At 50.2% G+C, this 22,377-nt stretch overlaps 2 protein-coding genes across 2 annotated transcripts in view; one reads left to right on the top strand and one right to left on the bottom strand.

Annotated features, from left to right (window-relative positions):
* The first annotated feature begins 2,480 nt into the window (after positions 1-2,480).
* GPHA2 (glycoprotein hormone subunit alpha 2) lies at positions 2,481-6,968 on the top strand. Its single transcript, XM_026717668.2, has 3 exons — positions 2,481-2,696; positions 5,746-5,930; positions 6,558-6,968. Exons 1-3 carry the CDS (start codon positions 2,603-2,605, stop codon positions 6,657-6,659), a joined length of 381 nt encoding a protein of 126 aa, XP_026573453.1. The 5' UTR covers positions 2,481-2,602; the 3' UTR covers positions 6,660-6,968.
* Positions 6,969-10,298: 3,330 nt separating this feature from the next.
* Positions 10,299-22,377, bottom strand: part of PPP2R5B (protein phosphatase 2 regulatory subunit B'beta) — a 31,950-nt gene continuing 19,871 nt past the window's right edge. Inside the window, 7 exon segments of the mRNA XM_026717667.2 lie at positions 10,299-14,560; positions 15,901-16,002; positions 17,576-17,703; positions 19,640-19,759; positions 19,909-19,959; positions 21,408-21,461; positions 21,571-21,679. Of these exon segments, the coding sequence (XP_026573452.2) occupies positions 14,431-14,560; positions 15,901-16,002; positions 17,576-17,703; positions 19,640-19,759; positions 19,909-19,959; positions 21,408-21,461; positions 21,571-21,679 (694 nt within the window). The 3' untranslated portion in view covers positions 10,299-14,430.

Genomic DNA, 22,377 nt, shown 5'->3' with positions numbered 1-22,377 from the left:
ACACACACACACACACACACATATTGGACCATGCACAATTCAGAATTTATAATAAACGTGTCGGAAAGAACAGAGCGTTCTGCCGGATGGATTTTAAGCTTCTGCCTTCAGGCGATGGAGACTTGGCAGATCAGCCTTACTTCAACTTTTCCAGTTGGATTGCGTGCTGAAGCAGGCAACGGGGGGAGGAGGGGGGGCTTATCTCTGGCTGTGAATAATTTGAGGCAAGAAAGTCCCCCAGCTTAGTCTCTTCTCAGACAGCCAGAAAGAGCAGGTCTGGTCTGGCCCACAAAGCAGATAGCGAAACGGGAAGACGTTGCTCGGCTGGGCGGAAAAATCAGGATCAGAACAGAGTTGGAAGGGAGCATGGAGGTCTTCTAGTCCAGCCCACTGCTCAATCAGGAGACCCTACACCAGGGGCCTTCAAACTTGACAGCTTTAAGACTTGCGGACTTCAACTCCCAGAATTCCTCCTCCTCCAGTCATCTGAACTCAGGAATTCTGGGAGTTGAAGTCCGCAAGTCTTGAACTTGCCAAGTTGGAAGACCGTTGCCCTACAGGCCTACACCATTTCAGACAGGCGGTTGTCCGTTCTTTTCTTAAAAGCTCCCAGAGATGAAGCACCCACCGTTTCTGGTGGCAAGCTGTTCCACACCCATTCTGTTATCATTATTAATTGTTCCCACTTGTAGGAAAGTTCAGTTTAATTGTAGCTTGCTTGATTAGCTTCCCTCCAGTGTCTCTTGTCTTGCCTGCTGGCGCTTTGGAAAATAGGTTGACCCTCCCCGCTTCTTAAGTTGTGGGAGCTTCATCGCTAGGAGCTTCCCAGAAAAGACTGAACTGCCACCGGTCAGAAATGGTGTCGGGGCTCCTGCTTGGGCAGGACGCTGACGAAGGAGAAGGAGAAGGAGAAGGAGAAGGAGAAGGAGAAGGAGAAGGAGAAGGAGGAGAAAGAGATTAAAATATTAAAGGAATAAAACCTCTGAGCTTGATGGTTTCTTGCAGACGTTTCATTACCAAACTAGGCAACTTCATCAGTGCTATTATCCCCACCCTCTCTAGCACGGATGAGGCTACCTAGTTTGGGTAGTGAAACATCTGCAAGAAAACCACCAAGCTCAGAGAGCACCAAGGACTCCTCATTTCAATCCTAAGCTACAAATATTGTCCTTTATAGGAACAAAAGCCTGGTGTTTTTTTGTTTTGTTTTGTTTTAAATAAAGCTTTTCTTTTGCTTAAAGCAAAAGAAACTAAAGTAATAAAAATCGCATGCAAAGTCAAGCGAAGTAGGATAAGCAAATGAAATACAAATAAGGGAAGAGGAAAAAAAAGTTATTTTATTTTAGTGACTGCCATGCATTTTTAGACAAAAAACAAAACAAAACCCATCCGCGTAGTTTTCTTTGCTGCGTATGGTAGACCCAACTCTGAAGTTACTAACTAAATCCTCTGATTTCAAACTCGGAGTGCTTAAATCTTAGCTGGCAGGCAGGCAGGTGTGAAGAGGCCTCTGCCTCGGTTGAGAAGTGGGTGGAGAGAGGAAGGGGAAGGCTGGGCCCAGGTGAGAAGAGGCAGCCAGGTGAGGGGTAGGTGGGTGGGATCTGAGATAGACCTTGGTCGGCTGAAGAGAAGAGACCGGCTGCAGCTCACCAGGTGAGAACTGCAGATCTCTCTCTCTCTCAGGCGGTCGGGTAAGTGGCCTCACAGAGGTTGGGGTGGGGGGGTCTCAAATTGGCTGGAGATCTGATGCAGATCGAGTTTGGGATCTCAGCTGGGGAAGGGGATTTTTCAAAGGAAGACGAAGGCATCCGAGCAGATGCTAAAACCCCACGAACTGCCCAAAAATAATTCTGCATTTTTTTTCTCCTGGGAGGCGGATCTCATTCAGGACAATGGAAGAGAGCCTGGTTTTTAAAAAAGGTATAGAAAAGGGTATTTGGGAAGAGTAGAGTAGAGTAGAGTAGAATAGAATAGAATAGAATAGAATAGAATAGAATAGAATAGAGAAAAAGTATAGAACAGAATAGAGAAAAAGAATAGAAGAACAGAATAGGAGAGAAGAATTGAAGAATAGGATAGATTTCTATTCTCTTCCAACAACTTCTGGTGGCAAGCTGTTCCACTGGTTAATTGTTCCCACTGTCAGGGAATTTCTCCTTCATTCTATTTGCTGATCTGGTCCAGAAGAAAGTAATGTGGTCAAATAAAAAGGTTATAGACAGTCCTTGACTTAACAATCATCCACTTAGTGACCTCCAAAGTTAGAATGGAACTGAAAAGGGGACTTATGTCTACTCCTTGCGTGGTTGCAGCTTCCCCGGGGAGACACGACCAAGGGCCAATGAGGATGAATTATTCTGGTTGGGATCTGGGTTCAGAAGGTATGATCTGAATAATTTTTCCAGAACAACCACCTTGTAAGGTAACTTGACTTGGCTTAAGAAATGTCGGCTGGGTAGAAATTTGAACCCCGATCTTACTGTTTTTTGGCCCAAAGCATGAATTGCTACACAACAAACACGTCCTTGGTGGCCTTTATTGCTGTGGCTTCGCACCGGGTTTTGCTAATACTGACCTTCTGTTTTTCAGAGATTCCACAGAAATGTTGAGGTTCTTCTTGGCTGCCGTCTTCTCTTGTCTGCTGGCTACAGAAGTCGGGGCTCACAAAGCTGCAAGACTCGGTTGCCACTTACACTGTAAGCTTCTGTTGTGGTTCGCCGGCAGCAGGTGTGGACGGCTGAGGTCTGGGAGAGCGAGGACTCAGAGGAGGGGCCTGCGTGGGAGGCAGGGATAGGGCCAGGACCATCAGGGAGTAGGGTGCTGCCTGCGGAGATGGTGGAGGCTGGCAGCAGTGATGAAGAGGTCCCTGAGGAGCCCGTGCCCAGTGCGTGTGCGCGCAGGGCTGCTCGAAGGAAAGAGCAGCTGCAGCAGCACGGGCGACTCGGGAGTAAGGCTGCAAGGTAAAGCCCCCTCCTTCAGGCAGCTGAGAAACCAGAGTTCTTTGCAGGAAGCAAAGAAGATTTTGCACTCAGGCCTGGTGGACGTTAGAATATCTGAGTTGGTATTTGGAGACTCTCTGATTTATTGTTTAGGAACTTTATCTGTTGTTCTTGGGGACGACAAATGGACAGGCAGACAGAAAGACAGAAGGAGCAATAAAGGAGACCGTTAGCAGAGACAAGGTTACCTAGTTTGGCTAACGAAACGACGTCCAGAAGACAACCCAGCTCAGAGAGCAGCATCAAGGAGCTCTCAGCTTTGGGGACCCAGAACAGACAGGAAAGAAAAAGGATTTGAATTGCTCTGATCTGGAGATCCTTCTAGGCTGATGTCGTGCATTCACCCTAAGAGAACAATCGAGCTGGAAGGAACCCTGGAGGTCTTCTAGTCCTGCCCTTCAAGCAGGAGAGCCTACACCATTCTAGACAAATGGTTGTCGAGCCTCTTCTGGAAAGCCTCCCGTGACGGAGCCCCTAGAACGTCTCAGGGAAGTGGTGGCACTGATTCCTTGTTCTCACTGTCAGGAATTCCTTCCTCGATCCTGGAGTGTTTGTTCCGTCTCGCCTTCAGCTGCTTTGAAGAAGAGCTGGACCCCCCTCTTCCTTATGGCTGTCAGGTTTCCAAGGAATGAAATCCATTTAAAAAGAAATGAACAAAGTCCATATGTCAGTTTTGGGCTTGACAAATATTGGAAGACTGCTATCCTGTCTTCCCTAGTTTTTCTCTTTGTTTTGCTGGACATATCCAGTTCCCATTGCCATTCCTTGTATGCTACGGCCTTCCCTCCTCCTAATAATCTTCAACCCAACCTAGAACTAAGGAGAAATTTCCTCTTAATGGCAACAATTAATCAGTGGAACGTGTGGATGATCCATCACTGGAGGCTGTTAAGAAGAGAATGGACAGCCCTTTGTCCAGAATTGACTCCTGCTCCAGCCTAAATAGATTAGAGCCAGGGGTCTCCAACTTTGGCCACTTTAAGACTTGTGGACGTCAAGGCCCAGAATTCTCCAGCCAGCAAAGCTGGGAGTTGAAGTCCACAGGCAAAGCTGGCTGAGGGATTCTGGGAGCTGAAGTCCACAAGTCTTAAAGTGGCCAAGGTTGAAGACCCCTGGACTAGACCCCTTTCCTAAGAGGTCTGTAGGGGGCGTGCATAAGCGCACCAACGTGCCTACCGTCCCTGTCCTATTGTTCCTTTTTTTATTCGTATCCATTTCATTATTCATAACCATGTTTATACTTATACCTGTTATCTAATACTTGCTTGACAAAATAAAGAGAGAGAGAGAGAGAGAGACAGAGACAGAGACAGAGACAGAGATGATAGATAGATGTAGGAAGGTAGGTAAGTAGATAGATAAATAGATAGATAGATATCATCTATCCATCTCTATCATCTTTCATCGATCTATTTCAGCCTTTCTCCCATCGTTGTGGGTGCTCCAACACTGGAGGTTATCAAGAAGAGACTGGACATCCAATTGTCCAGAATGATATAAACTAAATCTCCTGCTTGAGCAGGGGGTTGGACTAGAAGACCTCCAAGGTCCCTTCCAGACCAATGATTCTATCAAATAGATAAGATACATAAATAGTTTAGATAGAGAGAAAGAAAGAGAGACAGAGATGATAGATAAATGATAGATGTAGGTAGGTAGGTAAATAGAATAGATAGGTAGGTAGGTGGGTAGATAGATGATAGATAGGTAGATAGATAGATAGATAGATAAAGTCTCTACATCTATGATCTCTCACCTATCTATCTATTCTATCTACTTACCTTCCTACTACCTCTCTCTCTCTCTCTCTCTCTCTCCATCCATCCATCCATCTATCTGTATGTCTATCTATCCTTCCTCACATCATTGTGGGAGTGTCATCACTGGAAGCTTTCAATAAGAGACTGGACATCCATTTGTCCAGAATGGTCTAGGGTCTCCTGATTGGATGGGAGGTTGGGCTAGATGACCTACAAGGTCCCTTCCAATTCTGTTATTCTGCATTCTGTCTTTATTGCTCTTCTCTGCCCTCAAAAGATGCTGGTTGCGGAATGCTTGGAGTCAGTGGGGGGATTCAATTGTTTTTACTACCAGTTTTGTGGGCGTGGCAGAGGAAGGTTACTGCCAAATCCCCCTTCCCTCCCCACTCCACTGACCTGCTTTCCAGCTCCGTTCTCCTGTGCAGGGCAACCAGCCAATCAGCTGGGACTCAATGGGGGGCGAAGAAGACATGGGGGCAGGGCTAATCAGTGGTGGCATTGGCTATTCTCCAAACTACTCCAAATTTCCGCTACCAGTCAAAACCTGCTGAATGCCACCTCTGGATGGGAGTTGTAGTCTGCGTCAAACTCCAACATGCACCCCCATTCAGATCCTAAGTCTCTTAGAGTAAAAAGAAATGATTAGCAGTGACCATGTCGGTGTTACCTGGGTGCAGCCGACTCTAAGACACATCCGTCATTTCCCCCTTGACCCTGGTCTTCCCCGCCCCCAACCCCCTGGATGTATATTCTCCAGTGGGACACGTCCATAGCCAAGAGCCATCAAATATGCTCTCCAGTAATAATCTTGCGTGCCAACAGCTTCGGCTGCCTAGCAATTATCTGGAGCATTTAAGGAATGCCCTGCTTTCCCCCACTCCCTTTCTGCTGGCCGCTAAAAAGATCACAGGAGTCTTTTTAGTTGACAGTCCGCCCCGTGGGGGAAACAGGAATTGATGCCGTTCTGTTTCTCCTCTCCTCACCAGCTTTCAATGTCACCCTCCGGAGTGACCGCCAGGGCGTGTGCCGGGGCACCCGCCCCATCCAGGCTTGCGTGGGGTACTGCGAGTCCAGCGCCTTTCCCTCCAAGTATTCGGTGCTCCTGGCCAGCAGCTTCAAGCACAACATCACCTCCGTCTCGCAATGCTGCACCATCAGCCGAATGCAGACGGTGAGAGAATTCCGAATTTCGGCTGGTTCTGAGCTTTTGTCCTCTCTGGAAGCGGAAGCACATTATACACGTAGTCCTCATCTTGCAAGAGTTTGCGCAGCGACCGTTTCAAACAATGGCGCTGAAAAAAGCGACATAGGATCGTTTTCCACACTTGTGACCATTGTGACATCCAGGGGTGGGATTCAATTTTTTTAACAGCTGGTTCTGTGGGCGTGGCTAGGTGGGTGTGGCTTTTTTTGCAGCAAACCCCCCCCCCCCATTTTTTTGCCTCCTGGGCCTTAGGCCAGCCTCCTGGGGGTGGGGGGCGTTTTTGCTCCCAGAAGGCTTCCCTGAGGCCCAGGAAGGGAACAAATGGAGTGGGGGGGACACAACGCCACCCCTCCCCCCCCCCGCATGCCCCTTTTTGCCTCCTGGGTGAAGACAGTGAGGGGGATCCCAGCACAGCCGATCACTGGAACAGCTGATTGTCGGGAGGGAAAGAAAGGAACACCTTAAGGAGTGACTGGACAGGACAGGGGAGAACGCGGTCAGCGATGCTGCGCGTGCGCCATAAGGACTGACTGGGTGGGGAGGGGAGGAGGGGAGTTTGACGGGGTTTTATTTTGGGGCCTTGTTCCTCTCCAGGTGAAACTCCGGCTGCGTTGCCATCTCGGTTTGCAGAAAACAGTGGACGTTTTTACTGCCAAGACCTGCCAGTGTGACGTGTGCCGCCTCTCCAGATATTGAAGCTCTTTTCTGATGATTTCTGCAGCCACCAACAAGGTCAGTTGCTTCTCGACTTTGACAACTTTTCAGAGGTGCGGACTCCCAGAATTCTGGGAGTTGAAATCCGCACATCTTAAAGTTTGCCAAAGTTGAGAGTCACGGAACCAAATGGATCTTCTGCAGGCCGTGGCTGCCACTGTCCTTGCGCTGAAACGGCCCGTTTGTGTTTAAAAAAGAGAGATGCTTTAAATTCTGTAAGAAATTGCAAGGGAATTTCTGTGTATGAGGGAAGCCCCGTTGCCTGTGGAATCCCCTGAGTGCTTGGGGTGACGTGGCTGTGGAATACATTCTGGTTGGTTTGGTTTTTTAACAATGTGTGTTTTGGTTTTTGCCTTTTTTGTTGATAGGTTTCAATGGTTGGGCGCTGCTTAATGGAAGGGAGGGAGGGAGGAAAGAAGGAAGGAGGGAGGGAGGAAAAGGGGAGGGAGGGACAGTAGAGGGAAGAAAGGGAGGGAGAAAAGGGAGAAGAAGGAAGGAGAGAGGGTAAAAGGAAGGAGGGAGGAAAGAAGGAAGGAGAAAGGGAGGGAGGGTGGAAAGGAGGGAAGACAGAAAAAGGAAGGAAGGTGGGAAGAAGAAAGGAGAAAGGGAGGGAGAAAAGGAAGGAATGGAGGGAGGAGAGAAAGAGGGAGGAAAGAAGGAGAAAGGAAGGAAGGAGAAAAGAAAGGAATGGAGGGGCACAGGAGGAGGGAGGAAGAAAAGAAAGAGGGAGGACAGAAGGAAGGAGAAAGGAAGGGAGAAAAGGAAGGAATGGAGGGAGAAGTGGGGAGGGAAGGAGGGAGGAACGAAGGTAGTTTCTGACCCTAAAAAAAAAAGCCCAAATTAAATGCACCATTTATGGGACACTCTTTCCGAAGGGACTGTGTGAACATCCATCCACGTCAATCCCCAGAGACACAGCCAATACACTCCACGTCACATTAGGGAGGCGAGTTGTAGCAGCGCAAAATATTTACTAGCTGTGCAAACTTTCAAGGGGCGTTTTTGCTGGGACCCTTCATGCAGGAAGAGCCAGTCACACAAAGCAGGGAATTTCCCCACGGATGCTGAACTCTTGGGATTCTCCTAGAATCTTAACATTGAGACAACCGAGGCAGAATCCAGCTCACTTTTCAGGTCATCTTCCCCAAACCCACCTTACATCATCTATCCAGAGGGATCTTGGGATCTTCAGTCAGACCAGAAATGCTGTAAGCAGCCTCCATTAAGGAAAAAAAAAACCCCAAATACCAGGGATTAATTTTAGCTTTGCCCTATAAAAAGCAAAAATGGCTGAATCGATTCGAATCGATGGCAAAGAGGCTTTTAAAACGAACCTGATTTAACCTCTTTTGCTAAAAGGTAAATTATTGCTGAAGCATCTTTCATCAGTCGGCCCTTCCAGGCTGTGTTCCCAAGTGGGAACAGGGCACCGTGATTCTCAGACAAGGCTTTGGACGTTCAGAAGCACAAAAGACACACATTTTTGCTATGCGGTTCTCGAAAACTGATTTTAGTGACATCAGGCTCCATAGCAGGAACTGGGAGAGGGATCTTGGAGTCTTAGTGGACAACCAGCTCAATAGGAGCCAGCCGTGTGCAGCGGCAGCCAAAAAAGCCAATGCAATCCTAAGTTGCATTGACGGATATAATCGAGATCAAGTGAGGTACTAATACCACTCTGTAAAGTCTTAGTAAGGCCACACCTAGAGTACTGCATCCAGTTTTGGTCACCACAGTATAAAAAAGACGCTGAGACTCTGGAAAAAGTATGAGAAGAGCAACCAGGATGATGCGGGGACTGGAGGCTCAAACATGCGATGACAATTGATCCGCAACATTCCTGCTAAGTGAATTTTGCCCCCTTTCGCCCCCTTTCTTGCATCAGTTAAGAGAATCAGCCCAGTGGATGACATGAGTGGCCTGGTTGTGAAGTCAATCCCTGTTGACTTTGCTGATCAGATAGTCACAAAAGTTGATCATGTGACCTTGGGACACAGCCACGGTCATAAGTATGAACCAGTGGCCAAGCGCTTGACTTTTGATCACATAACCATGGGGTCGTAACTGTGGAAAAAATGGGCCCTTTTTCCAGTGCCCTGGTAACTTTGAACGTTCACTAAACGAACGGCTGTAAGCCAAGGACTACTAGTTGTTCCAAATTGCACGAGAAGCTTCGATAGGGTGGGGTGCAATTTTCTATTCAGTGTCATTTCCACCTGTTGTGAGGATTGAAATAGCCTTTTTTTTTTTTTTACAAGCGCTTTAACAGGAAAGAGGGCTGGGCATCTAGGACTCCTCCGCCTCAAGCAGGCTACGGCTGGCAGTCCCCTCATCTCCATTTATGCTGGCTGGGCACTTCTGGGAATCAAAGCCCACCCATCCAGGCTAGAGAAAAGGAGGACCAGGGGTGGCATGAGGGCAGCCTTCCAGGATTGGAGGAGCTGCCCCAAAGAAGATTTGAGGGTCCGCTTATCCTCCAAAGCACCAGAAGGCAGGACAAGAAATAACGGATGGAAACTAACTTTCTGACAGCGAGGACGATTAACCGGTGGAACAAGTCTTAGTAGACGGTCCCTTAAACACGATTTAGCCATGTGGGGCGGCAGCCCCAAAAGTTAATACAATCCCCGGTTGTATAAGCAGAGGCATAGAATCCAAGTCAGGTGAAGCTCTAGTACCTCTTTATAAAGCCTTAGTAAGGCCACACCTGGAATGCGGCATCCAGTTTTGGTCACGTTACAAAAACAGATGGTGACACTTTGGAAAAAGCGCAGAGCGATTCAGATTAATTAAGGCCTGGAGACTAAAATACCGGAGGAATGGCTCCAGGATTGGAGTCTGGCCAAATAAAAGAAGAATTAGGGGTGACCTGAAAGCAGACTTCCAAGATTTGAGGGGCTGCCCCAAAGAAGAGGAAGGGGTCCAATGATTCTCCAAAGCAGCAGGAGGCAGAACCAGAAGCAACAGAGGAGAGAAGCAGCCTGACATTCAGGGGAAACTTCCTGACAATGAGAACAATTAACCAGAGGAACTGCTGGCCACCAGAAGTTGTGGGTGCTTCATCACTCGGAGGCTTTTAAGAGGAGGCTGGACAATCACCTATCTGGACTGGTATAAGGCGGCTAACCTTTTGGGGCTCCTGTGCCAGCACCCAGAAGACAAGGCACACCCCCTACGCACGCGTGTGCAATCCCCCCGAAAACTAGCCCTGTTTCGTCACTTCCTGTTTTTCCGAAAATCCCAGAAGTTGAGGGAATGGGCCTAGTTTTCAGCCTGCAAAGCCTGCAGAAGCCTTCCTCAAGCCTTTGGGAGGCCAAAAAAGGCCTCAAACCGGCTGAAAATGAACAGTGAGGCGCGCATGTTCCCAGGGAGGTAAGTTTGCCTGCAACTCACATGCTGGCTGAAAAGGCTTTGCGTGCCACCTGGGGAACACTTGCCGTAGGTTTGCCATCATGGGTATAGGGTCTCCTTCTGGAGCAGGGGGCTGGACTAGAAGACCTCCAAGGTCCCTTCCAGCTCTGAAACCACCCTACGTTTTTTGAAAGTTTGACAGGCCCTTCTCTGCAGCCTCGAGTGATGCCCCCCCCTCCCCCCCCGGACCCACAGCCGACCCCACAGCGCTTGGGACATGAAACTTTCTCTTTATTGAATACAGAGTCGTCCAGCAAAAGGAACAGGGGGAAAGTGGGAAGGTTTCGTGACCAGGAAACTATTCATAAATAGACTCGACCCTCCCCCCCACACCTGCCACCCCCCCCCCACAAAATATCTCTCTTGCAGCCCCCTCCCAGGTCTACCCTGCTAGCCCCACGTCAACCCTCCCCTGGCCCTCCCCTCCAGCGCTTTGGGGGGGGGTCTTCTCCTGTGAAAACTACAAGCGGTGGGGTATTATTACTAAAGTCCGATTATATAGGAGAAGAACCCGATCCGAATGTTTGCTAAAAAAATAAAACTGCAATGAAAGCTGTTGTCCCCCTTTCCCCCTCCCCACCGAGGGTCTGTTTTTGGGTACCAAGACTGTGTTGAGAGGATCGTGCCCAGAGGGAGGGGAGGGGGTGTTTTACCTTGCACTCCTCACCTCCCTCACATGTAGACTCACACACACACACACACACACACACAAACACGCAACCTTCGGTGGAGAGAAAAACACGTCAATCTGGAGGGAGAATAGGATGTCAGCAGTCAAAAATTGGGGTGTGTGGGAGCGAAGCCATCATGCCAGCTGCAGCCATAGCCTGGCACTTAAAATTAGGATTGGGGGGGGGGTCCTTGGTGCCCTCTGAGCCGGTTTCCTTGCAGATCCGACGAGGGAACTTCATCAGTGCATCTAACATAAAAAAGGGGGAATACAATCCTTGGGGAGGGGGGCGTAAACAGAAGCACAGAATCAAAAAGCCGGTGAAGTGTTAGCACCACTTTGTAAAGCCTTAGTTAAGGCCACACCTGGAAGACTGTGTCCAGTTTTGGTCCCCCACCTTACAAAAAGATGTTGAGTCTTTGGGAAAAGTACAAAGAGGAAGTAAGAGGATCAAAGGCCTGGAGACTAAAAAGTATGTGGTCAGCCGTCAAGACTCCTTTCCTTTCTCTTGCTGTCTTTTGGCTGCCATAGTAACGGGGGAGGTGAATTAATTGGGCTTTGTGGAGGTGGGGAGCGTGCTGGAGGCTTTAGAGAATGAACTGTATAACTGGGGGGAGGTGGGGGGGGGCTTATGTTTATGCTTATTTACTGTGCCACTGCAGCTCTTTTATCAAACTAGGCCAAAGTCAACGGCCAGGTGTCTGCATCCCCACCTGAAGATGCCCCACAGGACATTTCGCACATCTTTGATTGGATGGACCATTTGAACTGTGGTGGGTGGGAACGTTGCCATCACTTCAGACGTGTGCTTTTCGCGCATAAATCCTCAGACCCAGAATCCTTTTGATGCTTCCACTTCCAGTAAAAGTTTTGTTTTCTCTAGCACAACGGAGGAGTCTAAGAGTGTCTTTCCTGGACTTTTAACAGAGCACCGTCGGACAGGAGGAAGACAAACAGACGCTTCTGCAACCTGCAGCTCTCTCCCCCCGCCCGCGCCAACTCCCTAAAAAAAAGTGCAGAGAACAACTACGACGATTAAAGGACGGGAGGATAAAACACAGGAGGACCGGCTGCAGGGTTTGGGCTTGGCTAGTCTAAAAAGAAAAAAGAAAAAAAGAATTAGGGGGGATAGGATAGCAGGATTGCAGGATTGGAGGGGCTGCCCCAAAGAAGATTTGGGGGTCAGCTTAAGCAACGGGTGGAAATTCATCAAGGAGAGAAGCAACCTGGAATTGGGGAGAAAGTTTTCTCATAGCGAGAACAATGAACCCGTGGAACTGCTTGCCTCCAGAAGTTGTGGGTGCTCCCATCACTGGAGGTTCTTAAGAAGAGACAGGATAGCCACCTGTCTGAAATAGGATAGATTCTCCTGCTTGAGCAGGGGGGTTGGACTAGAAGACCTCCAAGGCCCCTCCCAGATCTATTCTGATTGGCTTAGCACTGATGTGACCTAATTGGAGCATGGAACGTCTGCAAGAAAACCACCAAACTCAGAGAGCACCCAGGACCTCACAGTTCAACGGGGAGCTATAAAAATGATGTGGTTTTTTTTTAAGGCTTCTCCGCTCAGTCCCCATCCAGGTGCAGCGGGGATGGAGAACTCCCTGCAGGGAGCTTTCCAGATGTTCTGCGTCTCTGAGCATCCCAAGCCAGATGCCGAGGCCTGCAGAGAATGGAACGGATTGCTTTCCAGAGGCTCCCACAAGCGAAGCCCACCGGGGGGCTGCTGCGGTGAGTTTCCGCACTGCCCTCCTTCAATGAGATTTTGGTGGCTGAGAATGATTCTCTTATGTACTAAACACATACAACAGGCACACACACACACACACACACACACAGAGCGAGATAGGCAGAGAGCCTGCTGCAACCCCGTGGAAGTCACTCTGCAAATATATCTTCCCTAAAGTCAGGAACCCAGGGAGGAGGAGGAAGGCAGATAGGGAAAGGGGAAGAGAAGGAAGGGAGGAGGTGGAAGAGGAGGAGAAAAGAGGGAGGAGGGAGGAGGAGAAAAGGAAGAAAACGCAGGGAGGAGGAGGAGGAGAAGGAAGGCACCTAGGGGAAGGAGAAAAGGAGGAGGGAGAAAAGGAGGAGGAAGAAGAGGAGAAAAGGAAAAGAAGGGAGGAGAAAAGAGAAGACCTTATGCCACCAGACTCGAAATTCTAGACCTAGAAAACCTAGAACTACGCTGCTTCCGGTCCGATCTAAATATAGTATATAAAATCATACCTTGCAATGTCCTACCTGTCAATGAATACTTCAGCTTCAACCATAACAACACAAGAGCAAACAATAGATACAAACTCAAGGTTAACCGCACCAAACTTGATTGCAGGAAATAAGGACTTCAGCAACAGAGCGGTCAATGTCTGGAATCCTCTACCTGACTCTGTGGTTTCTTCCCCAAACCCCCAAAACTTTAACCTTAGACCGTCTCCTATTGACCTCACCCCTTTCCTAAGAGGTCTGTAGGGGGCCTGCATAAGCGCACCAATGTGCCTACTGTCCCTGTCTTCTTTTATTTTTATTTTGCTTATATGTATCCATGTGTTCATAACTATGTTTTTACTTATACCTGTTCATCTTCTAAGCAATTGACCAACCAAATAAAATAAATAAAGGAAGGAAGGCAGGTAGGGGAAGGAGAAGAGGAGGAGGAAGGACGGAGAAGAGGAGGAGAAAAGGAAGGCAGACAGAAGAAGCGGAAGAGAAGGCAGGAGGGAGGAGGAGAGGAAGAGAGACGCTTGCTCTGGCCGTGGGCAAAAGCAGCTGTGACCCAGCAGTCCCCGATACCTTCTGGGCAACACCAACAGAAGAAAGGGGGCACACACAGACCCCTCCCCACGTGCCCCCCCCAGAGCTGCAGAGGACGATGTGAAGACCACCTACCACCCCCCTCTCTCTCACACACACACAGCCAGACACAACGGCAAACCCACCCTAACAACTGCTGGGGGTGGGGCAGGGGGGGCAAATTTCTCCCCCACTCAAGTCCACCACCCCCACCTACGCCCCTTGCGCAGGGCCTCTCCCGGTGTGGCCCCCCGTTTCTTCCTTGGCAGGGCATGCCCCCACCGCCTTTCAGAACCATCCTTCTGCCCCCCCCAAGCAAAAGAGGATGGCCCTTTGGGGAGGGAAACGGGGGGGGGGGCTAGGAGGCAAGGAGAGGCTCTACAGCCGTGGGTCAGGGTCACTACTAAGGTGTGTGTGGGGGGGAGGAGCACTGTGTGACCCCTCCTCCAATTTTCCTATTGCACCCGCCCCAGAGGGAAATAGATTTGGGTCCCACAGTGCCTTAGAAAGGGGTCACAATCCCACCCCTCCAAAGTCTGTCTAGCCCCGAATTGTCTTGGCAAGATTGCAACTCCCTTATTATTTACAGGCCCATCAGTTTTAGGCGGGGGGAGGGCATCGCAGCCCAGTGGGGGCCTCTGCCCCCTCCCTCCAGTGCGCCCCCCAGCCCAGCCCCCCCCCAAACTCTTGTGTCCTTTTGCTTTCTGGCTGGCCTGGCGGTGGGGGGCGGTGGGGGGGCAGCCGAGGGCGCGAATTCCGACTCCTCACACCAGGTGGGGGTGGGGGAGAACCCGCTGGCTCGGCCTGGGAGGGTTGGGCCGCTCCCAGCGCCCATGTCGGGGGGTGGGGCGAGGGGCTCGCTTCCAGGGGGCGGAGGGCCTCCTAGCTGGCCAGGGTGCGTTGCAAATTCAGGCGGTTCATCTTGGCTTCTTCCAGGCCTTGGAGCTTCTGCAGCTGGAGCTCGTCCAGGTGCCTCCAGAGCTCCTGGCGCTCCTTCTCCTTCTTCAGTTCCCTGCGGGGAGGGGCAGGAGGAGAGGGGGGGGGGGTCAGGGGCAGAGGAAGAGGCTTGGCATCCCCCTTCACCCACCCACCCACCCACCCGCCCCAAGCAGGTGCCCAGAAAAAGTGACAACATTCGGAATCACGGAATGATGGGAGTTGGGAGGAATCGTGGAGGACTCCAACCGTGGCAGCAACTTTATGACGTGTGGACTTCAACTCCCAGAATTCCCCACCCAGCCCTAGAGACTGGGCAGCCATTTGGCCCAATAAAGTATACCTACACCAGAGATCCTCAACCCTCCAGGCCACGCTCCACTGCACGAGCAACAGGCTGGCGAGTATCCACACGTGCGCACAGCTCAACTTGAACAACATGCGTGTGTGTGTGTGTGTGTGTGCGCACACTGGCCCACCACTCGTGCGGCTTTAGTTCCCGTCTCCCCCTTTCCAGCGGGGCCACCAAGCCACAACAGTTGCGGACCACTGACCTACGTGATTGGCCGAACGTGGAGTTTGCCCGACTGTATTTCCGAATAACAGCGCCGGAAGGGACATCGGAGGTCTTCTAGTCCAACCCCCTGCCCAAGCAGGAGGCTTAAAACACTTCCTGAGGGTAAGATCTGAACATCAGTTGTAAGAGACTGTGATTTCTCCCTCTTTGGAGGTTTTGGACACACACGCACACACACAGAGTCACAGGAGTGGTTTAGCTAATTTTCTTGCGCTCCCAACCTAGAATGAAGGAGAAACTTCCTGACAGGGAGAACAATTAACTAGTGGAACAACTTGCCACCAGAAGTTATGGATGTTCCATCACTGGAGGTTTTTTAAGAAGAGACTGGACTGGTCTGAAATGGCAGAGGGTCTCCTGCTTGAGCAAGGGGTTGGACTAGAAGACCTCTGAGGCCCCTTCCGACTCTGTTATTCCGTATTTTTATCCTTGGGATCCCTTCTGACTCCATAATTCTATGACTGTTGACTGAACCCTCGACTAACTCGATGGGCTGCTTTGTACAAGATGCCAAGTCCACCCCCCGACCCCCCATTCACCACACCAAGCCAAGCTTAGCATGTCATGTGAATTCGGTCAAATGGTTTCAGGCAGAAAGGGAAGTACTGTAAAGTCATGCTGGCTGGGGAATTCTGGGAACTGAAGTCCACGGGTCTTCATGTTGCCAAGGTTGGACATCTTTGGTTTAGCTTGTCCAGCTTTCCCACCCCATCTTCTGAAACCATGGAAGACCAGCGAGCTCTGTTCTTCGGTTCCATCACCAAGAGTTGCCCGCCCACCGTCCCCCCACCCCCCACCCCCCACCCAAACAGTTCACACCCTCCCACAAACACACTTACTGCTGCTTCTCCACCTTGTAGGAAGCAGTGAGTTCGTCGAAGAGCTTGCTGTTCATCTCCATGAAGGTCTTGAGGACGTTGTAGACCAGGGACACAATGGTCCTGGGGAGAGATGTGGGACGAGGGGGTGAGAGTAAGAAGACAAAGCTGGGACACACGGGGAGGACCGACATTCCTACAGTCCCACAACTATGACAACTCGCCACAGCCAAGTAGCCATGGTCAACTCTCCATGGCCAAGCAGCCATGGTCAACTCTTCATGGCCAACACTCCAAGGCCAACTCACTACAGCCAAGTAGCCATGGTCAACTCTCTATGGCCAAGTAGCCATGGTCAACTCTCCAAGGCCAACTCACTACAGCCAAGTAGCCATGGTCAACTCTCTATGGCCAAGTAGCCATGGTCAACTCTCCATAACCAACTCACCACAGCCAACTCTTCATGGCCAAGTAGCCATGGTCAACTTGCCATAGCCGACTCACTGTATGACATGAGTCATATCAAAGAAACGGCTGAACAGAATCATTAAGGAAAGGATGCCGGAGGAGGGACAAAATAAAATGTGAATGACAACACTGATAATATTTTTGTCGGGCCCTCTTAGGGATGCTGCCATTTTGGCAGGGTGGGTGGGTGGGTGGGGGGGTTTGGAGCCGAATTCCTGGCATGTTTTCACTTTTGTTCTAACCAGGTGGGATTTAGGGAGGGGGACCCAGTCAAAATGGCGGCCTTCCTGCCAGCCACTTCCAGCCTGTTACCAAAGTCCCACCGTCCTGTGGATGAACCGCTATCAACCCAACACCTCGGAGTTCTCCCAATACCCTTCTGGCATCCCACCGGCTACTGGTGGTCCGAGGGGCACTGGGGTCGGGCCTGAAGGGGGAAAATAGCCTAACGCTTTCCGCGGAAACTTCCGCTTCTCCCCGTCTTCCCTGCAATCACTTTCTATCGGTAAAAAAGTTTCCTCTTGAAATAACCCTGTCAACTCATAACACATTTCTAGGCCTGTTTTAGAGTTGCCATGAACAGAAAGGGGGGTGGGATTTGAAAGAGCAATGCGGCAGTTTGGAACCCGAAGTGCATCCCATTCTGATCTTGGAAAGAGGATACGACTAAGCTACTGGAATTTCTGCCAGCAGATCCCTAATTGGAGAACGTGATTGAGGACTCTCCTCTGCGAATGCGTTTCCTTGAAGAATCTGGGTTATGATGCACCCAGAGGGGTACGAGGAAACCAGCGTCACGGAATGCCGACAGGTTCGCTCCTAACCAATCCTTCGAAGTTTTGGAAGCTTGGCTTGAGGCTCATGGTGTAATTAGGGCAACTGCCGGAATCCTGACAGCTGATTCTGAGACACGTAATTCCGACAAATCCCTTGTTTCCAGAGCCATGCTTTCCTGGGGTGGGGAGAGCTGAGGTGGGTCCCTATAATTTGTTTTTAAAAAACATTTGAAATAATTGAATTACTGAATTGACCTGCAGCAAATTGTCCCGTGGAGAGTTGTTCCATTTCAATTGACCAAGAGGACAACCTACACCAGGTTGTAATTTCCTGGAGTGGGAAGTGAGCTTTTTTTTTTGTTTCCCAGGTGGGTTTTCTAACTTTGGGGAGCTGTGAGGAAATCCTTCTTCTCCAACCAAGTTCTCCCCAGCACTCTGCCTGCTGGACTCACGGGTTCCAATGCTCCTTGGAGACGCGGTAGAGCGTGCCGAAGATGGTAGGGAGCACCGTGTGACAATTGTCCTCCACCAGGCTCAGGATATATTCGTTGTTCCAGAAATAGAGCGCCCGTTCGGCCACCTGTTTTCGGGGCGGGGGCACAGAAGAGAGATTGTGAGGATTTGAAAAGCCCATTTGAAAAGCCCCCGGCCCAGCTGCCTTCAAGCTAGGTAGTCCTTGACTTACGACTACGAGGGAACCCAACGTTTCTGTGGTTAAGTGAGACATTTCCCTTGCTAAGCCAGACACCCACAGAATTCGCCTTAGGCTTGTGTGGATATTTTTCATGGAATTTTCCCACCAATCTATCAGCATTGACTTTCCAGCTATTTACCCAAGTTGCTTGTGAAATCGGATCACCTTTCCAATAAATTAAATATTGTAACTTCCCCCTGAAAATCCTAGAATCCAAAATTTCCTTAACCTCCTAATGTTCATGCCCGCAATGAACGAAGGCTTCGGAGCTGCATGTTCCGCTGGCCTCAATGAAGAATCAACAAACGGCTTTAATCAACCACCACGAAACACCGGATGTACTTTCCCCAATAGCCATGGGAGAGTAAGTTTCACAGCTACTTTTCTGGCCCAAGTGTCCGAATTTTGATCACGTGACACGGGGAGGCTGCGTCGGTCATAAGCGTGTGAAAAACAGTCATAAGTCACTTCTTTCAGTGCTGTTGTAACTTTGAACGATCACTCAATGAATGGTTATAAGTAGAGGATGACCTGTACGGCAGTGTTTGAATTGCGACCGATGGCTTAACGATGGTCTGAGGTTACAACAGCCTCAGAAAAAGTGGCTTATGACCCATTCTCGAAGTTGCAACTGTCGCACATCGGATCACAAAATATCACGACTGGCTATCTCAATAGAGATGGTCACTAGGGGACTGAAGTTTCTGCCACGCAAAATTCTACCTGGAGAGCCTGATGGATGACTCTGGGCTATGGAGGTGTCCCATTGGAGGATATGGATTAGGATACACCCGGGGAGTGGAGGGAAAACCAGGGTCAAGGGTGACAATGAATGATGTGCCTCAGAGTTGGCTCCACCCAGGCAGTGCCGGACACGTTAACTCCCAATATGTTGTGGTTCACCGGCAGCCGGTGCAGACAGCAGCGGAGTCAGGCAGTGGGGAAGAACGGGGACCAGTCCAGGAGTCTGGGGAGGAATCGGACGAGGGTCCTGCATCCGATGCAGGGATGGAGCCAGGACCATCTGACAGTGGGGTGCTGCCTTCAGAGTCTGGCAGCAGCCAGGCCGAGGAACAAGGGGAGCCTGTTCCCAGTGCGCGTGTGCGCAGAGCTGCTAGAAGGAGAGAGCAGCTAAGACAAAAGGGGCAACTCGGGAGTAAGGCTGGGAGGTGATGGCCCCTCCCCTAAGGGATAAAAATCAGGCCTAAATGACGAAACCTTTGCAGGAAGCAAAGTCGTTCGATTGGTTCCGAGTCCTCTTTGAAGCTCTTTTGTACTTTGGTTGGTTTCTTTTCTAGTTCATTTGATGCTTCTCTATTTGGCCTCACTTCACAGAACTGAAAGGTGGGTGCTTATCTTGGGGAACTGTTTGAGATTAGCTCCGGCTGGGAAGTAAAACAATTCTCAGCATCGTAATAAAATAAGTCTTGTTTTTAAAATAAGTTTGTGCGTGATTACGGTTTACGAAGCCTGGGTCAGAACACAAATAAATCCTTTGTTAAGTTTTGGAAGTTTGGCTCGAGACTCCTGATTTAATTGGGGGTAACGCCCGGACTCCTGACACCCGGCTTCTAATAAGCAAAATCAATGCGGCGGGTCAGAGTCACTTAGCGACCACACAATTCACTTAACAACCATGCAATTTGCTTAATAACCACAGTAAAAAATGACTGTGAAATGCAGTCCCGGTCACGGGATGACTTGCGTCAGTTGCATTGCTTGGCAACTGAAATTCCGTCTCCCGTCGTGGTCGTGGGTTGAAGACGACCTCTGCGATGGCTCCCCCCTGCCCCCTTTGCTCGGTGCCCCCTTCCCAAAGCACCTGGAAGTGGGGGCTGGCGATGCATCGCGCCACTTGCTTGAAGAGCGGCTCCTGGATCTTCACGAACTGTGAGGGCTCGATCACATCCAGGATCTCCTCAATTTCCCCCAAGAGCATCACCTGATCAGGAAGGAGGCGGGGAGAGGGGGGGGGGTTGAAGGACCGGGACCCTCCGGCCGGTGCATTTGCAGGGCCCGACCCCTCCCCCCCCGCCGCCAACATGCATGCAACACCGCCTACCCACCACCCTCGGCGGGGGCCTTCAGTACCTCTTTCTGGGTGCAGGTCTTCGGCCAGTATTTCAACAGGCCCCGTATCACCTGCCAAAGAAAAGAGATTCATTGATTAATTTGTTTGCATTGAGTGAATGGCATCTGCAGAGGTCATGCGATACACAAATTTAATTTAAATAAAAGCGTCAACAAACATTTGTGTGTGTGTGTGTCTGTGTGTGATTTTTTTTTTAACACTAAACGGATGGTTGTAAGTTGAGGACTACACACACAGAGACACACACACACAGTCCTCACAACCATCTGTTTAACGTTAAAAATAACCCCCAGAAGAGTTTTTTAAAACAAAACTTTTTAACCAAAGCGCGAGAAGGCAGGCCAAGAAACAACGCATGGAAACGAATCCTGGAGCGACAGGAGAAATGTGAGGACCATCGCCCAGCGGGACAGAAGTCGTCTCCAGGAGCTCTGGGTGGTCCATCGCTGGAGGCTTTGAAGAAGAGACTGGACAGCCACTTGGGATGATCCGGAGCGTAGCACAAAAGCAACCAAGTCACAAAAGCAGGTGAAGTTCCTTTAATTCCTCCAACTTGGGCTCCAATGAACAGTTATTTTTTTTTAAAAAAAAAAACCTCTCCCAAGAACAGTTTTTAAAGGGAAGAAATTCAGTCTGAACCCAAAGCACATCTAAATTACAAATAAAAACCAACACAAACCACCGGCTGCAGCAATTAACGAGACAGAGCAAGGTAAGGAATTGCAGGCTTCAAAAGATAACGAAACACACACGGTTGAGAGGACGCCAGAACCCAGATAAGACGCGACAAAGAAAGAGAATTCCAGCAAGATGCTCTGCACAAACCCCCTCTTGATCCTGTTTTCCCAGCTGCAGCTAATGAAGGGAATCAGGGCCCTTTCCTCTCCCGTAAGCCATGTTGCTCCCTTATCCATTCCTCCCTGCGTGCCCTAGGATGAAGAGGGGGTGGGCCGGGGTCTTCCTCTGAATGCCCAGCCGGACTGTGCCCTTCCCCCGTTTCCTCCACAGCCACCGGAGCCCCCCTCCCACTCCCGGTCAGCTGTTCGACCTCCCCCTCGGAATCAGATTCCAACATGACACTGCCTCCTGAAATGGTATAGGGTCTCCTGCTTGAGCAAGGGGTTGGACTAGAAGACCTCTGGGGTGCCTTCGAACCCTGTTATTCTATGTTTGCAGGAACTGGGCCTGGCTAGTCTAGAGAAAAGAAGAATTAGGGGTGGCATGAGAGCAGCCTTCCAGGATTGGAGGGGCTGCCCCAAAGAAGATTTGGGGGTCCGCTTATCCTCCAAAGCACCAGAAGGCAGGACAAGAAATAACGGATGGAAACTAATCAAGGAGAGAATTAAAGGAGAAACTTCCTGAACATTGAGGACAATTAACCAGTGGAACTGCTTGCCACTAGGTTTGCCCCGCTGCCAAATCTCGCCCAGCCCACCCACGGCCCTCCCCTCAGCTGCAGCCATGCCCTCCGCCCCTTTGCAGAGGCCGGACGACTCACATGCTCGGTCAGCGTGGCGTCTTTCTCCAAGAACTGGACCACGCAGTAGGCCAGCTGGAAGAGAGGAATCCGGGTCAGGAACCCACCAGGGCCCAGAGCGCCCCCTGAAGGCTCGTCTCTGCCCCCAACCCCGGGGTGGCTGGCCGGGCACTGCCAGGCTCACCTGGGCGTGGAAAATGGAGAGCGATTTGACGGAGTGAAGCGGGATGAGAACCCGGACGAGGAACTGCTTGTGTTCCGCCTTCAGGGGCAGCGCGAAGCCGTTGATGATGCTGAAAGAGACGCCGAGGAGGGGGTGATGGGGGGAGGGGGGAGGGAGGGTCATCCCGGCAGGGCCAGTGTAGCTACGCGGCTTGAGGAGTGGACTTCAACTCCCAGAATTCCCCAGAGGTTGAGAAACAGTAATACACCAGTTTTTCCATTTTCTTTTCTTTCTTCCTTTCTTTCTTTCTTCTCTCTCTTTCCTTTCTTCCTTTCTTTCCTTCCCTTTTTTCTTCCCATCCCACCCCATCCCAGTTTCCTTTTTCTCCTTCCTTCTTTTTGTTTTTTCTTTCACTTTCCTTCCTTCCCTTTTTCTTCCTTTCCTTCTCTTTTTCTTCCTATCCCCTTCTTTCCTTTTCTTTTTCTTTCCTTTTTCCTTCCTTCCTTCCTTCCTTTCCTCCCTTTCTTTCTCCTTTCCTTTCTCCTTTTCCCTTCTTTTCCTTTCCTTCCTTCCCTTTTTTCTTCCCATCCCATCCCGCCCCATCCCTTGTTTCCTTTTTCTCCCTCCTTCTTTCTTTTTCTTTCTTTCCTTTTTTCTTTCTTTCCTTGGGAAGGTGCCCCAAAGGATGCACAGGGGAAAGCTGGATTTGCTTAACCACCGTGTCAAACAGCAACAACAACAACAACAAAAGGTCGTAAAATCGGCCCCATTAATTTAACGACCACGTTCATTGAACAACCACACAGCTTAGGGATGGGACTTCTGGTC

This window comes from Pseudonaja textilis, chromosome 16 (genome assembly GCF_049901715.1).
Source record: "Pseudonaja textilis isolate UNSWEBS1 chromosome 16, rPseTex1.2, whole genome shotgun sequence".
NCBI classification, from domain to species: domain Eukaryota; kingdom Metazoa; phylum Chordata; class Lepidosauria; order Squamata; family Elapidae; genus Pseudonaja; species Pseudonaja textilis.
Note: the sequence above shows the minus strand (reverse complement) of the source record. Positions and strands in the feature narration are given on the sequence as shown.

Coding starts and splice junctions, on each gene's coding strand:
- GPHA2 (XM_026717668.2), top strand. CDS start 2,603: ATGTTGAGGTTCTTCTTGGCTGCCGTCTTCTCTTGTCTGCTGGCTACA. Junction 2,697..5,745: donor ACTCGGTTGCCACTTACACT/GTAAGCTTCTGT, acceptor TCTCCTCACCAG/CTTTCAATGTCACCCTCCGG. Junction 5,931..6,557: donor CCATCAGCCGAATGCAGACG/GTGAGAGAATTC, acceptor GTTCCTCTCCAG/GTGAAACTCCGGCTGCGTTG.